Source organism: Caretta caretta, chromosome 5 (assembly GCF_965140235.1).
Source record: "Caretta caretta isolate rCarCar2 chromosome 5, rCarCar1.hap1, whole genome shotgun sequence".
Lineage (NCBI taxonomy): Eukaryota > Metazoa > Chordata > Testudines > Cheloniidae > Caretta > Caretta caretta.
Window position 1 is genome coordinate 27,040,184 of NC_134210.1, and position 17,675 is coordinate 27,057,858.

At 40.7% G+C, this 17,675-nt stretch overlaps 1 protein-coding gene across 3 annotated transcripts in view; it reads left to right on the plus strand.

Moving 5' to 3' along the window:
* The window catches only part of WDR70 (WD repeat domain 70), a 271,500-nt gene that overhangs the window by 3,892 nt on the left and 249,933 nt on the right, over positions 1 to 17,675 (plus strand). For all 3 annotated transcript variants that reach the window (XM_048851706.2, XM_048851709.2, XM_048851708.2), the window contains exon 4: positions 16,685 to 16,805. In XM_048851706.2, coding sequence (XP_048707663.1) covers positions 16,685 to 16,805 — 121 coding nt within the window. The remainder of the gene's footprint in view (positions 1 to 16,684; positions 16,806 to 17,675) is intronic.

The following is a 17,675-nucleotide window of genomic DNA, read 5'->3' on the forward strand; positions in this document are numbered from 1 at the left end:
GCTGGTGTGAGAAACACTTTGATGATATTGTGAAAATCACTTGTATAAGGGGGTCAGAGCATTGACTTAAGCACCTTTTTAATATTGAATAAATCTAAATAAATGTTTCTTCATGTTGAAGTGTGTGATGCTGGTAAACCATGTGCCAGCTCATGCCAAAGTCACCATGTGACATTCCCCAAGGTACAGCCTGGACTGTTGCACAGCTGTGCCCCCTCAGTTCACCAACCTTTTACAGACTTTGCTTTGAGAGCAAGCACTCTTGGCCTGCTCTCACACAGCCCCCAGCATGTAAATTAATCTGAGCTATTCTGCAAAAATGTTTGCATCAGCCACCCTTGAATTACACAGTAGAGCGACACAGCAAATTCCTTGTCCCAGACCATCTCCACAGAAATATGTGTCTTGTACAGCCCAGCACCCGCCTGGACAACAATACAAGCTCATATAAAGTCTGTCATTTCATTAACAGAAAATGTTATGCACAAACCTTGTTACCTCAAACTGAGTTCCCAAACAATTCAATCCAAGCAAACTGTTTTAGATAAAATAATAAAAAGTTTGACTACAGAAAGCAAGATTTTAGGTGATTACAAGTAATAATGCATAAAAGTCAGAATTTTTTATAAAGAAATAAAAGGTAAAACACACTAAGTTCACTATTAAAGCAAAAGTGTCTCTCATCACATGTTCTAGCAGTCTTACTGGCTGAATTTTTCAGCCGGGATCCCTCCCTAGTCCAATGATGCTTCCTTTGTCTTTCAGATGTTTTTGATGCTATGAGTAGAGATGAAGGGAGAGATGTTTTGTGTCCTCTGTTCTTATCTCGTATAGTTATTTTCCTCTTTAAAAATCATTTTCGTCTGAGGTTCAGAAGACACACAAAGTCTATTTGCATGGGAATCCTCAGCTGTTCCTTTGCCAAGATGTAAATTTCTCACTCACACCCTTCTTCCTGCCAAAGAATGACCGGTTAACCAGGTCATTGAATTGTAGGACTGGAAGAGTGCTTGAGAAATCATCTAGTCTAGTCCCCTACAATCAGGACTAAGTATTCTAGTCCATTTGATTATGTTAACACCTGCCTGAGGCATCAGTTTGCCTTTTGTCTCTGAGGAACTGGTTCGTGCCTGCCTTTCTAAACTTGGAACATGTCTCAGCAATGTCATATAGTAGACTCTTATTTCTCCAGTACAATAATGATTAGCAAATTATGAGTTTTCAAATGGTGCCTCACAAGGCATACTTTGTAAAAGTGGTGGACATAAGGGTACAGACTTGTAAGACCCCATGTCTCAACTGAACCCTGACAAATGCATAACTGGAATCATTCTGGCTCACCTGTGTGTTAGTGTTGTTAAAGTAGGTGATACAGTTATATAAGAATGTTTCATGTTTAGATTTTTTTAAATGCTTGAGAGTTGCCGTATGTATTAATTTCACTTATAACATCTATATCCCCTTATTGTATGGTGTCATAAACATACAGCTAAGGATAGCATAAAATCCCTCCTTTACCTGTAAGGGGTTAAGAAGCTCAAATAACCTGGATGGCACCTAACCAAAAGGACCAATAAGGGAAGATGATCCTTTCAAATCTGTGGGGGGAGGTTTTGTTTTGTGTTCTCTGTTTGTTGCTCTCTCTGGGACAGAGAGAGACCAGGGCAGGAAAAACACATCTCCTAAAACACTACCTGAAATAAGCATCTAAGATTACAAATCGTAAGTAACAGTAAGGAAATGAGTTAGATTATCTTTTGTTTTAGCTTGTGAATTTTCCCTATGCTAAGAGGGAGGTTTATTCCTGTTTTTTGTAACCTTAAAGTTTTGCCTCGAGGGGAATCCTCTGTGTTTTAAATCTTATTACCCTGTAAAATTACCTTCCATCCTGGTTTTGCAGAGGTGCTGCTTATACTTTTTTCCTTCATAATAAAGTTCTGTTTTAAAGAATCTGATTGATTTTTAGTGTCCTACAAATACAAGGGTCTGGTCTGTGCTCACCTTGTTTACCTATTTGGTTGGTATATTATTCTCAAGCCTCCCCAGGAAAGGGGTGAAGGGGCTTGGGGGGGGATCTTTTGGGGAAACAGGAACTCCAAGTGGTTCTTTTCCTGAATCTTTGTCTAACTCACTTGGTGGTGGCAGTAATACCGTCCAAGGACAAGGAAGAATTTGTGCCTTGGGGAAGTTTTTAACCTAAGCTGGTAGAAATAAGCTTAGCGGGGTCTTTCATGCTGGTCCCCACATCTGTACCCTTGAGTTCAGAGTGGGGAGGGAACCCTGACATAAGGTAATATTTAAGCATTTGTATTTTAAGTCTCTCTGACTGTGTAATCAGACAGAAGAGAGACATTAACTAGTGTAAACATTGGTCTCCAATGGAAGGTATGTCATGTCCTGGCTAACGAGCAAGGCCCTTCAACACTAGAGAGATTATTGTGGAACATGAAAGAACTCTGCTCCTTTCCTGTCCCCGATGAGTCATACAAGTGAATGCCTCCCATCAGCTGAGTTTGCAGCTCAGAGCAGAAGGGACTAGGGTAAGGGAATAAACCCCAAATAAGTAGTAATTGTATCTTTTTGCTGGTTGGACTCTGAGCGACAGGATTACTAGGCATAAGCAAAAGAGCCAAGTGTTTTGTCTAGCTTAGCCCTAAAGGGGCCTATAGAGCTTGCTTGTCATAGAAGCTTCTATTACTTCAGAAACTTTAGTTATTTACAAGGTTAAAGCAGATATGTAGACAGATGAACTACAATCTTATTTTCTTATTAATAAATCTGTATAGTTTATTAGAGGATTGGCTACAAGTGTTGTCTTTGGTGTAAGATCTAAGGTGCAATTGACCTTAGGGAAAGTGACTGGTCCTTCGGGACTGGAAGTAACCTTGATTTGATTTGTGGTGTTAATTAGGCTAAGCTGGATGGTAAAACAGGTCAGAGCACGCTAAGGGGACTGTCTGTAGCTTCATGTTAAGGGTGTTAAAAGTGAAACTCAAGTATAGTGCTCCAACCAATGTTTGGGGTTTGTGCCCTGGACTTCTTAACAGTCTGCCCTGAGATTGGTACTCATGCCCTTGAGCCACAGGACAGCTGGACACTGATGTAGTTATAGCAGAATTCACATACTACAGGTCAAGTATATAGATCGTAACCTTAGTGCTGCTAAAGTTTAAACTGGATAGTGAGAGTTTTAAAGGTTAAAGAGTAGACACAATGGGTGAATCGCTATCATATGATGATCTTGGGAGAAAAGATACATTTTTTTTCAGAAAGAATATCCCTGTGACTGGGGTTCTGGAGGGAGCCAGCTGAGGTCACTCAATTAGGGGGAACTGCAAAGAATAGGGCAGACAATCACCAAAGCTGGTGGATATTCCAATACTTAAATTTAACAAACCAGCACAAAACAGCTTCTGTTATACCTCATTGATTGCTCAGAAGTCAACACAGTTCCCCTAAAGTAACCTAGTCTCAGACCTCCACCTAGTCACCCAAGTCAAATATGATGAGGATTAATGAAAATCTTAATCATAAAAGAAAAGGTTCTACTAATCCCAAAGGTTTGGACATGTTACCTCATTCCAGATCTTACCCAAGTAATAAGAATTGGCTGTAAGTATCTAACTATAGGCTTGTGATGTAACCTTCTGTTTCCTAAGCACAACCAGTAATTATTACACAAATTAACATAGGGCAACTTATCCATTAGGTAGTCTATCACAAACTTCAAAGAGACATAGACAATGACATTATTTCACGCAAACTTTCTTCTAAATGTTAATATCCCCTTTTGATCTCTGAATTAATAGTTATAGTGACAGACAGGAACTATCTGTTTACATGGCTAATGTTTATGAGTATACAGACAATTAGTATCACTTCCAACAACATAAGTTTGCATTTCAAAGTTCTAGCCCATCTACCATGAATGGCCCTAATTAACAATTGCAGATCTTTCTAACATGACATTAAAGGTTGGCTCTGGGTCATTCAGCCTGCAAGGTGCTTAACCCTTTCTGGCCATGTGTTATACTTCGTATAAGATTCGTTGCAATTATATAACAGTGATAATAATGATTTTCATGATTATGTTCTAATTAGACAACTTCACAATCTCCTAAAAAGAAAAGCCCAGTTCAGGAGCTGAGAGCTTTGTTCATAAGTTCTGACCAAGTAGAGTCCGAGGACCCTTCTGCCTCAGACACTGCAGAGGAGAGCACTGCAGTGGAACTGGACTAGCCCAGGAAGAAACAAGCACCAGAGACTGAGGGTGGAATTGTGGATCAGGGAGGCCGAGGCCACAGTCAAGATCAGTGAGGAGGTAGAGGAGAGAGCCCACCAAAGACTCAGGGTCAACAAAGAAGTTGATGAATGAGTCCACCAATGATGCATGGAACAAATTGAATCAGTCAAAGCCTATGAGGAAGCTGAGGAGAGGGCACAGAGGAGGCAGATAAAAGCTCAAATATTACAGTTCTGGTTATTGGGACAAGTAAAAGGAGCTTTCCCATCCAGTGAGTCTAAGCTCACCCGCTCCCCCCAAATAAAAGGGAGTGGGAGGAAGTCACTCAATGTATAAAGAAACTGACTGTGTAGAAGAATTCCTGTCCACCTTTGAGAGACTGTGGGATGCACAATATCCCAGTGGATAAACAGATATCTGTCCTCTTGTGATGTTAGCCTGGGCACAATCTGGATTGCTGAATAGCTGTCTCCTGAGTTCTCAAACCTGGGATACCTTTTACACAACTTTACTGGTGAACAGCCACTCCTGGCCAGTTAACGCACAGCCTCCAGCATGTAACTTGCTACCAGCTGCACAGTATTGAGTGCTGCTAGTTAACCACTCATGAATTATGCTGCAGAAGAACATCAGCAGATTCTCTAGTCCCAGACTTGCCCCCAGAAATGTCTTTTCTATTGCCCAGCATTTTGCTGAACAATGCAAGCTCATATAAAGTCTCATTTCATCAAAAGACAATGATGTATACTAGCTTTGTTATCCCAAATGGAGATTCCACCACAGTTTAATCGAAACACACCGGTTAGAAACAGAAAACAAGTCTATTAACTACAGAAAGAAAAGTAATGAGGCATTGTCCGAATTGGTTACTAAGACAACAAAAAGATAAATTAGGCATTTCGCGTGTATTTTAACAAGCTAAAATGGATTGAGAACAAATATCTTTCTCACCAGATGCTTTGCAGTCCACTGGCTGAGTTTTCTTTCACCAGGACTCCCCTTCTTTTACCCCTACCCCCAGTTCAGTTCTTTAAGAGTTGTTGAAGTCATGAGCAAAGATGGAGGAGAATGAGATCCAGTGTTTTTCTCCCCTCTTTATAATTCAGTTCCTTGTGTTAAAAACATCCTTGCAGAGTCATGGTGACACACAGCCACCATGTTTGTGGATGTGAGGTTTGAATTGTCCTTGTGATGAAATGCAAATTTCTCGTTCACATCTTCCTCCTACCAGAGAATGGACCTTTAAACAGGTGACAGCTGATTAACACCTGGCTGGGGTGCTAGTATGCCTGTGTCTCTGAAGAACTAGTTTGGGCCTGCTTTTCCAACTTTAGAGCATGATACAGCAATGTTATACCATAGAAACTTACAATTTTGACACACATTTTACCAGGATAGTAAAGTTCAGCAAGTTTGAGTTTTTAAATGATACCTCACAAGGCATACTTTGTACAAAATTTGTCATTCTATAAAAGTGGTGAACATGATGGTATGGACTGTCACACCTCTTAACCAGATTAACTGGGAAAGCCAGACAAGTTTTTAATGGTATTGAGGAGGGTGATGCTACTGTGTATAAGAAATGTAAAGGAAATATATTGAAAAGATTTAAGTTTATCCATGAGCCCTCAGAATGTTTGACAATATCACTCATGTTGAATACATAAAATGTGTAATTTTATGAGAAAATAGATATTGGGGGGGGGCTGAAGGTGATTATAAAAAACTGTTTGATCTGAGGCCTAGGAGCAATTGTTATGAGTAGTTACAGAAGAGGTAAAGGCAGCTATGTGTGACAAAAAGCCACACACAAATTTATAGGCTGCTGTCATAAATGTAAAGGGAAGGGTAAACCCCTTTAAAATCCCTCCTGGCCAGAGGAAAAATCCTCTCACCTGTAAAGGGTTAAGCAGCTAAAGGTAACCTCGCTGGCGCCTGACCAAAATGACCAATGAGGAGACAAGATACTTTCAAAAGCTGGGAGGAGGGAGACAGACAAAGGGTCTGTGTCTGTTGGTGTGCTGCTTTGCCGGGGATAGAACAGGAATGGAGTCTTAGAACTTTTAGTAAGTAATCTAGCTAGGTATGCGTTAGATTATGATTTCTTTAAATGGCTGAGAAAAGAATTGTGCTGAATAGGATGACTATTTCTGTCTGTGTGTCTTTTTTGTAACTTAAGGTTTTGCCTAGAGGGATTCTCTATGTTTTGAATCTAATTACCCTGTAAGGTACCTACCATCCTGATTTTACAGGGGGGATTCCTTTACTCCTATTTACTTCTATTTCTATTAAAAATCTTCTTGTAAGAAAACTGAATGCTTTTTCATTGTTCTAAGATCCAAGGGTTTGGATCTGTGGTCACCTATGCAAATTGGTGAGGATTTTTACCAAACCTTTCCCAGGAAGTGGGGTGCAAGGGTTGGGAGGATTTTGGGGGGAAAGACGTGTCCAAACTACGTTTCCCAGTAAAGCCAGTTAGAGTTTGGTGGTGGCAGTGGTTATTCCAAGGACAAAGGATAAAATTAATTTGTACCTTGGGGAAGTTTTAACCTAAGCTGGTAAAAGTAAGCTTAGGAGGTTTTCATGCAGGTCCCCACATCTGTACCCTAGAGTTCAGAGTGGGGGAGGAACCTTGACAGCTGCAGAAATTGCTGATGAATATGTTGAATCAAGGGCCCATGGGGGCCCAAATCTCAGAGGAAGGGAAATCCCCTTGTCACCCAACTTTGATTAAAAACAAACAAAACAACAAAACAAACAAACCAAAAACAAAACCCAAGGGAGACCATAGTTTAAAGCCCCCTACCAAAAGGGAAAGTAAGTAATCTACTGTCACTGTCAAGTATCAGAGTACCATCACTGTGGGGCTCCTGGCCATTTAGAACCAAATTGTCAAAAATTTAAAGTAATCCCATAATCCACACCTTCACCTGCCACTACTCTTGCTCCAAAGATAGCAGTAGGGCAGGAGGAAATAGTGAATATTAGGATTGAGGTCTTGGGAGTGTAGTGAAGAATTTATTTAAACTGTTAAGGTAAATGGCAGGAGGGACACAGCATTCCAAATCACTTTGGTCAAGGAAAGTTCGGTAAGAGAGGAAGACAGACTTGATCCTTAAGGTTGAGGATTTTAAAGGAGATACTATTGTGGGCATTAGCATTCTACTTCCTGCTGATGTTTTAATAGGCAATGATATTTTGTTCATCTCATAACTCGCAGCCAGAAAGAGTATAGCTCTTGCTCACTTGGCTTGTCTGTGGACATCGGGGAGGGTTGTGAGGATGAGGGAAATGCCCTCAGTCCTTTGTCAGCTGAAAGAAACAGTTTGTTCTCATAGGAGTGGTTTAAGTATTCCATTGCTTTGTCAGAGCCTGCTTTTGAGTGCAACTCAAAATAAGTTTACTGAGGCTCAACAGGCTGATCCTTCCCTTCATAAGGGTAGGACTGCAGCTCAGAATAATGCCCTTTCTTGGGAAGGAAAGAGTAGATTTCCCCTCACTCCCTCTCCCCCCCCCCCCCTTGAATGTGGTTTGTTGTACAGGGAGACTCCCTTAGGGGGAAAAAAAGGGCACTTTTTGTGAGGTTTTCAAGCAGGTGCTTGTGCCTGCTACGTACAGAACAGAATTGCTGTAGGTAGCTCATGATTGCCCCTTTGCTGGACATGTACAAGTGGAAAGAATCAGTGACAGGTTCGCACAGAATTTCTGTTGGCCTTGTGTTTGAGACAGTAAAAAATTGCTGTAAGTTGTCTTATGTTAGAACTTTAAGAGATTAAAGGGACCCTACAAGATACCTTTGCAGCTGTTGCCCATCATTAATCTTTGCAAGAGTATCTTAGATATTGTGGGACCCCTACCCATACCTTCCAGAAATGGAAAGAAATATCTACTGGTTGTGATGGATTCTGCCACTAGGTACCCAGAAGCCACAGCTCTGTCTAATATAGAAACTGAAACTATGGCTCCTACCTTAATTACTATTTTTAGCAGAGTAGTTTTTCTCAGGGAAATCTTGTCAGACTGTGGTGCAAATTTCATGTCTGTACTTTTAAAGGAGTTATGGTAGTTATGTGGAGTGAGGCATACAATGGCTGCTTCCTATCATCCAGAAACTAAGTCTGGTAGAAAGATTCAGTGTGACATTGAAGTCTCTGGTGAGGTTCTCCTTTGAGGAGTGTCCCTGTGAGTGCTCCACTTCAGCTGAATGTACGTTCCTATACCTTTTCATTGGAGAATTTCAGCAGCAGTGCTTGTCTGGGTCGTGCATGCGCTGTCCCAATCTCGTGCTGTTGTTGGCCGCCTATCCAGCTCTATGTGACCAGACCACCCTTAGTACCTTCTCAACTGCCCTTGGCCTGAGATGGAGGTGTTAGAATAGCCTATTTAGTACTCTAGTTAGATTGTAAACCTGTTCTCCCCTTTTCTTGTTTCCTCTTAGAATTTTATTTTCTTCTTTACGCAGGTTTTGTTACCCCTTAGAGTAGTGTGTGTTCACCTTTAAGGTGAACCTGCTATAGTTGGAGCCATGCTCTGTTCACCGGGCTTCAAGTGCTGCCTTTCCTGCTGAGAAGTGATCCTTATTTGTGATGGACACTCCCAGTGTGTCTGGTGCCTTGGTCAGACACACCTCCTGCAGAAGTGCTCTCAGTGCCCCTACTTAAAAGCTTGCAACAAGAAGGCCAGAGATCTGAAACTCAAACTTATTGTAATGGAGAAGTCCGAGTGCCTGGTCTCTGACCCCGAAAAGCAGCCTCCCTCGGGACCCTGGTCCCCTTTGACCCATTCTGACAAACAGACTTCACCCTCCTCAAAGAGAGAGGCTCTTTGAAGGCTTGGAGTCGAGAAGCAAAGAGAAGCCTACTTCGTCTACCACGGTACTGACAGAGCTACCTAAATATGCAGCACCAGTGCAATCTCCACAGGCTACGATGCCGCCTTCAGCTCCCTTAGCGCCGAGTGCTCCGACATCAGCACCAATACCTACAATTACATTGGCACCGACTGCCTTGGTACCGAAACCATTGGTACCACATCAATTTCTTCACCACAAGCACTTCCTTGTCTTCTCAACCCCAGAATCACCACTCTTTGGCACTATTGTTACTCTGGTGCGCATGGTACTGTGCCACCTCTCCTCACCTCTGGACCCTCCATTTTTCAGTGAGGATGAAGATGGTGCTTACTCATCATGCTACTCCTCTCCTATTCCAACTAGTATGTCATTAGGTCCAGCTGTATAGCCCAAATATCACCACAGGACTGACACCCAGACGTGGTATGGGCACCAGTGGATCCCACCACCTATGCCATTCTCTACTCAGTGGCCCTACTGGGACCCCTGAGGGGCATACAGGAGACAATACTCCAGGCCCCCGAATGCCTACAGAGAGAGGACTAGATCTACACCACCCTTAGTGGCTGCAACATTAGAGCCCCCAAGAGGAAATTTTTGAATAAGAGGAAGAGACCCTGGAACAGAAAATACCCCAACAACCAACATTTCTTCTTCCCCAGACGAGGCCATAATGCCTCCACCACTCACAACTGCCAGTGATTTCAAACGCTTTCAGGAACTGTTCAGAAAATCACTGATTCCCTTGAGATTCCCCTAGAGGAAGTCCCAGAGTCCCAACATAAGTTACTAGACATTCTGCAAACATCTTCACAGATTACGCTTCCTGTAAATGAAGCGCTTATGGAACCAGCTAAAAAACTTATGGCATACCCCGGCAATAATGCTGTCCACATGCGAGTGAGTGGATAAATATATTACATTCCCCTGAAAGGGGATGGGCTTTTTATTTTCTCACTCCGCACCTGTCAAGGTTCCTTCCCCACTCTGAACTCTATGGTACAGATGTGGGGACCTGCATGAAAGACCCCCTAAGCTTATTCTTACCAGCTTAGGTTAAAAACTTCCTCAAGGTACAAACTTTGCCTTGTCCTTGAAGGGTATACTGCCACCACCAAGCATATTAAACAAAGAACAGGGAAAGAGCCCACTTGGAGACATCTCCCCCCCTCCCCCCAAATATCTCCCCAAGCCCTATACCCCCTTTCCTGGGGAAGGCTTGATAAGAATCCTCACCAATTTGTACAGGTGAACACAGACCCAAACCCCTGGATCTTAAGAACAATGAAAAAATCAATCAGGTTCTTAAAAAGAAGAATTTTAATTAAAGAAAAGGTAAAAGAATCACCTCTGTAAAATCAGGATGGTAAATACCTTACAGGGTAATCAGATTCAAAACGCAGAGAATCCCTCTAGGCAAAACCTTAAGTTACAAAAAGGCACAAAAACAGGAATATACATTCCATCCAGCACAGCTTATTTTACGAGCCATTAAAGAAAAGGAAATCTAACGCATTTCTAGCTAGCTTACTTACTAAGTTAACAGGAGTTGTAAGGCTGCATTCCTGATCTATTCCCAGCAAAAGCATCACACAGGATGTCAAAACACCACAGCAGATACATTGAGCAGAGAATTTGTCAGAACCACCAGTGGGAGCTAAACGACACAGTCCTGCAGAGCATATTCAAACACTGGAGTCACCCATCGTTCGACCTCTTTGCTACAGAGAATTACAAATGCCTACAATTCTGCTTGAGAGCAGGGTTGGAATCCTGATCCCTGGGCGATGCCTTTATCTTCAAATGGGACACGCCTCTGCTATATGCGTTTTCCCCCCATCCCTCTGCTATTGAGGGTAATAAATAACATAAGGACTGACAAGGCCAAAGTAATCTTGATAGCCCCTACATGGCTGAGACAAACTTAATACTCATACCTGTTAAGGTATGGACCCTGTGCCCTTCTGCCGAACCTTCTGCCGCAGGATGCCGGACAAGTTTATCAACCGAACCTGGAATGGCTTCACCTGAGATCATTGCTCCTCCGTGGTTCCATCATGATGAAATGATTGTTCGTCTCTAAAGTGCCGCAAGTACTCCTTTTTCTTTTTGTAAATACAGGCTAACATGGCTGCTACTCTGAAATCTAAAGATGTGAAAGACCTATTATTAATCAGCAGAATGACAAGTACATGCAAGAGATTCAACATATGGTGTTACAACAAACAAGCCAGGGCCATTACTGCCCCTGTACCAATGATATTAGAATACATACTGGAGCTGAAGAAAACTGGCCGATCACTTAGCTCAGAGTACACCTCGCAGCTATTACTGCTTTTCACCACAAGGTTGTCGGTGTCTATTCACCCATCCTATCACCAAACGCTTTCTACAGGGGATCAGAAATGTCTATGTGAAATACAAGTCCATATCCCACCTTGGGGCTTGAACCTGGTGTCTTACTTATCTTCCATTTGAACCATTAGCAACATGCTCTCTGATACATCTCTCAATGAAGTTAGCTCTCCCACTTAGCAGGCAGAAGTGATAATGATTAGGAAGGCTGGGGCTCTTATGTCACACCCAACATATGCCATATTTTTCAAGGACGAGGTCACCCTTAGATCTCATCCAAAATTTTTACCCAAAATATCTTTTCCACTTGAACCAACCAATCCATCTTCCCTCATTATTCCCCAAAGCTAATGGGAGTAAACAAGATTCAATACTACACACTCTAGATGTCAGATGCATACTAGCGTTCTACCTTGGAAAAGGTAAGCCCATCAGGAAGTCACTGAGGCTCTTTATTTCAACTTTGGAATGATCTAAAGGTTCTGCTATATCCAAACAGGCTATCTAAAGGAATTTCCAGGTGCATCCACCTTTGTTACCAACAGAAGAATCTACAACTCCCAGTGGGGATCTAAACTTACTCCCCCAGATCACTGTCAACTTATTAGCCTTTCTAAACAATGTACCGATTATGGACATATGTAACACATATGGGCGTTGGCACACACGTTCATAGAACACTACATGATTGACCAGGGCTCAAGATCGGACGCATTGTTAGGACTTACTGTGTTATCAGTTACTCATGCAACTCTGAAGCCCCTTCCATCCACCAAGCAGCAGTGCTCTACAGTCACTTGAAGTGAAGCACCCAAAGGAACACTTCTCTAAGAAGGTTACTCATCCTGTACAGGAACTGAGATTCTTCAAGATGGGTGTCTGTGTGTGCTCCACTGCCCACCCTCCTCCCCTCTTCTTCAGAGTTCAGTCTATGGACTCTGTGGTAGAGAAGGAACCAATGGGGGTCTGGTCGCACAGCACTAGACAGGCGCCCATATAAGATGGGGAGAGCACATCCACGACCTAGACAAGCACTGCTGCTGAAGTTCTCCAATCAAAGGTGCAGGGAAGCACATCCACCTGAAGTGGAGTACCCACAGGGACGCCCATCTCAGAGAACTTCAGTTACTGCACAGGCCAAGTAACCTTCTCATGTGTTACCCAGCAAGAGAATGACTGGGATGTGTTGCTCCTTTATTTGTTGTTGGCATACCGGAGTGTACTCCAAAATCTACAGGGTTTGCCTCCTCTGATCTGCTTTACGGGAGACAGGTGTGGGGACCCTTAGACTCCCTGTTAACATAGTTGCACAAACCCACAGGGACCAATTTGAGACTGTTACTCTGGAGTCTAACTCTACAGGAGTGAGACAGGGAAATAGTCCATATCAATGGTAAAGAAAATGTAGTGGCATATGCCTTATCAAAAATAGGGGAACAGTGAGGTGTATATCAGGAGTGTAAGTGATATCTCTTCCTACACCATTTTTGCATTGAGGGCATGACATTGGCAAACCAGGTGCCAGTTCACGCCAAGGTCCCCATATCTCAAGTGAATACTGAGAGATACATACCTGGAATCAGTCTGGCTCACCAGTGTGTTAGAATTATTAAAATAAGTATCAGGATTATATAAGAATGTTTTTAGACTTTATTGAATGCTTGTGAGTTGCTGCATGCATCAATCTCAATTATAATATCTGTACTCCATATTGTAAGGCGTAGCCTTTGATTTTATTTAAAGTGAATTTTGTAATGTGGTATTACACCACTATGGGTTCAGCTCTGGTGGCTACAGTTTCAAGCTTAACAGAGTGAAAGTCACTTCTGCTACTCGTTTTAGCGTTAGAGTCTCTAGGAACACAAAGACCAAGGGTGTGACCACACACATTCACAAGTACAAGGTCTAGTCTATTTTAGAAGTTTTATTAAAGTTACAATTAAGGTTATGATTACCCAAGCATATAAAAATTTTATACAGACCTATGCACGTTACAAATATAGTTATACTCACATCCTTAACAATAGTGCTAGTGTCTGATAGCTCTCTCATGGCTTGATCATCAATAGAGGGATGGTTTCTGCTGGAGTCTCCCATAGGAAGCTCAAATTTCCCATTCTGGGCATCCCCTTTTTATAATGTGATTCTGTCTATACCTACATTCTGCACGTGTCCATAAAAGTGTCAGACCTTTTTTCTCTTCTTGGTCTGTGTCCCCTGGAAACTTAAGGGACCGCAATTTTCTATAAGCTGTGTAAATTCACTTTATGCTCATTAGCATTGACATATAACCTGTATCCTGTGGTTAAGACATGTCTCAGACAATTGTGCCTTTACAGTATTTTTATGATCTAATATTAATCTTCTGGGTAATTTTGAGCAATATTACCACTTGTTACCTCTCTTCCCATAATCTTGGGTATCAGGTTATTTTCCAGTCACTTATGTCCTCATTTCTTGTCTCCAAGGCCTAAAATAGCTAAAAAGTCTTGCAGGCCTCAGCCTACAGGTTCTTGCGTTTCAACTTGTCTTACTTATATCTACTACATGGTTCCTCTAAATACTGATCAATCTTATAGTTTTATAATCCTACAAATTATCTCTGATATACAGCGAATATGGTAACATGTTGATCGATCATATCACACGCTAAATGGACTATAATCATTGGCTACTAAGGTAATATTTACATATTTGTATTGTAAGCACTCTGTGACTGTTTAAATCACCAGACAGGAGATCGACATTAACTAGTGTAAAGTGTTGGTCTCCAACAGAAAGCGTTATGTCATGGCAAGTGAGGAAGGCCCTTCGAACCAAGATAGACTATCCTTGAACGTTAAAGAGAATAATACTATGTTGTTCTGCTCTTATTCCCCCTCCCCATGAAATGAGTCATGCAAGTGACTTCCTCCTATCAGCTGAGTTTGCAGCTCAGAGCACAAGGGGATGGGGATAAGGGAATAAAACCCCCTAACAAGATGGACCTGTATCTTTATGCTGATTGAACTCTGATGGGCAAGGATTACTATGCATAAGCAAAAGATCCCTCTTGTTTAGCCTGGGTTAGCCTTAAAGGATGTATAGAGCTTGCTTATCATAGAAGATTCTATGACTTGAGTTACTATCTTACGTTTTCCATTTGTGTACATATGTTAACCTGTTTTAACCTTGTAAATAACTTACTTCCTTTTCCTATTAATACATCTGTGTATAGTTTTATAGGATTGGATACAAGTTGTTGTCTTTGATGCAAGATCTAACGTGCAATTTGTGATGCTGACAGACCAGGTGCCAGCTTAGCCAAAGCCCCAGGCCTCATTGAACATTTACAAATGCATAGCTGGCAGCCAGGCAAATTCACTTGTGTATTAATATAGATCAAAGTGATATTTAAATATAAAATTTATTTTGTTTAAACTTCATGAAAACTAATGAAATGTTACATGCACTGTTTTTTCATTTTTCTGTATCCTGTTATAAAGTAATAGCAAACATTTACATCATATGTACCCCTATAATTAAATAAATCAAATGAGAAATAAGCCTAATTAAGAAGTACTAATTCTTATGCATTTGAAGGCAAGTGGTCATTGTGTGTGTCATCTCCGAACATATTTTTCTGAATTACTAAAGCCACCCCAATGTCTTGTCTCCCTCTGATAATAAGACAGAACTACATTTTTAAAAGAAACGGGCAGTCAGTTTTATCATGATGTAGGGGAGATGGTGTGAGGCTGGCAATGTGTTAACATCTAATATCTATTTTAATAATGCTAAGTTAATAAGAATGTGTTTTAGTATTTTATAAAATGCTTGTAGGATGTTGCATGTATTGTTCTCGCTCAAGTATATTTCATGTTATATTGTATCAGCAAACATTTTCATTGTATATAACCTTGTAACTAAGTAACCCATCAAACAAGAAAGAAGCCTTGTATAATGCAAATAACCATCTCTTACAAGATGATGGTAAATCCTGTTCATTAAATGCAAATGAGCCATTATATGAGATCAAGGATCAAAGATATTAAGTGCATTCCTTCCCCACAGCCTTAACCCCATGAAGAAGAGATGTGTGGGAACTATTGCTGTCAACTTGGTTTCTGAGAGAAGAAGCTATAATATGGACACAAGAAAAATTCTTAATCTCTGGACTGTTTGGACTCTAATGGCAGAAAAACTAAACGAGAAGACAGAGATCCCTACATTTACTCTGGGTAGCCCTAACAACTTTTGGGAAACTGTCAGATTACTACATCTCTGCTACCTTTTGAAATTATAGACTAATTGACCTGTTCATATATTTTTAACCTGCTTTAACCTCTCATTCCTTTTTCTTAACTAATAAATCTTTAGTTAGTTTAGTATAGAATTGGCTACTAGAGTTTGTCTTTGATGTGAGATCTAGGATGCAAATCAATCTGGGTGAGTGACTGTTCTCTTGGGTGTAACCTGAATGTTTTGTGATTTTAGGTGCAAATGACCATTTATCACATAGTCCAGCTTGCCTGGGTGGCAAAATAGACTGATTATTTAAGGAGAGAGTCTGTGACTGCATTATAAATCTAGTGTAGTACTTAGGGAGTTCACATTTGTTACTGGGTTGGTGAAATCGAATTATAGAACATACCACCAGCTAGGGTATCTGCCCTGCTTTTTGAGTCTGCCCTGAGGGAGACACTCATGGCTGTGAGTCACTCCAGATAGTGAGTGAGATGGTTCTACAGGGACTCCTCTATAGTGAGGAAAATGGGAGTAACTAGTGAGAGCTGTAACAAATTTAATGATACCCATGTGTACTAGACTTGCTTCACCTGATTTAATTACCAATACCCTGTTCTGGAAAAAATTAAAGATCAGTATTGACTAATCATACCTTGTTGATGTTGAAAATGTTCAAATGTGAAACAGTGGTATATGCTATAAAACATATATTTTATTCCATGTAGTTAACAGTTTTAGTGTCTTAAGCTTGACTTTTCCCCGAGAGGTTTGTTTCTTTGAGTAATCATTTGGGTATCAAAATGACAGAGATTTAAAGGAAATTAGCTATTTTATTGTTTGGGAAAGCTAACCAATAAATTTCAATTAAAATGCTCTACTTTCATCTTTTCATTACTTCTGGAATATGTATCTGAAAATGAATTTAATAATACTGTCTCAAAAAGCAGCACCAAGTTTTCATTATTTTACATGGAGATCTAACGGTTGCATGTTCACTCCCTATTTAGAAGCCCGTGCAAGAGAAGAGGAAGCCCATAAAGAAGAAGAACTAAGAAGCCAACATGATGATGATCTTTCAGCAGCTTCAGGCTCAAGTGTGATGGGAGCTTGCTCTGCATTAACTTGCAGGTACCTAGATATAGTGGAAGTATCATACCATCTTACAACTGTTTTGTCTGAAGGGCTGTCTGTACTCTTGAGAGGAGGACAGGGACCACTGAACTTGTGTCCCCAAAACTATGTAAATGGACGTTTTTCACTATAATTTGCAATTATTAATGTACACTTTCTTAATATGGTCTGTCAATTTACAATCGTTTTATGGCTTATAAACGCATTGAAGGGCTGTATGCTATTTTGATTGATTGCCATCTTCTCACTGTTAAGGCTTTGTGCACTTGTTTTCTTTATACATTTGATTCTGCCAATATTTTGTACTTAAAAAAAGTCCAGTAAAAGTCAATGGACATTGGGTCAAATAAATCATAACTGACAAATCAAGGAACAAATAGGTGCTGTTGCCGCCTAAAATTGGATAAAACACACTTGTCCATGTCGACTGGAAAACAAATCAAAATATGTATGTAGCCACTACATGCATGCTACATATAATTATAAAAATATGTAGTTTTGTACCAGTTGCCTTATAGTGCTCACTATAGTTTGGCATGAAAACGAATTTCTATTAGCAACAGGAGAGAACTATTTTATATGTGGAAAACCTCACATGAACAGTGGCTAGTGATTTAAGTACCTGACTATACACAAAGTACTGTCAAATGCAGAACATAAACTGAAAAAAAATATAAATATTTTCTCTACACTCTTACCATACTAAAATGCTAATCTTCAGTATTGATACCTTGTTAATGGAAGGCCGAGAGTTACAATTAAACTTGCTGTGACTGATATTAGGTCTGAGACTTGCACAGTATGTGTGAGAGGGAGGTTTAAATATAAGGGGTAAAGTAGGATGTGAGAGAACACAGAATAATAGAA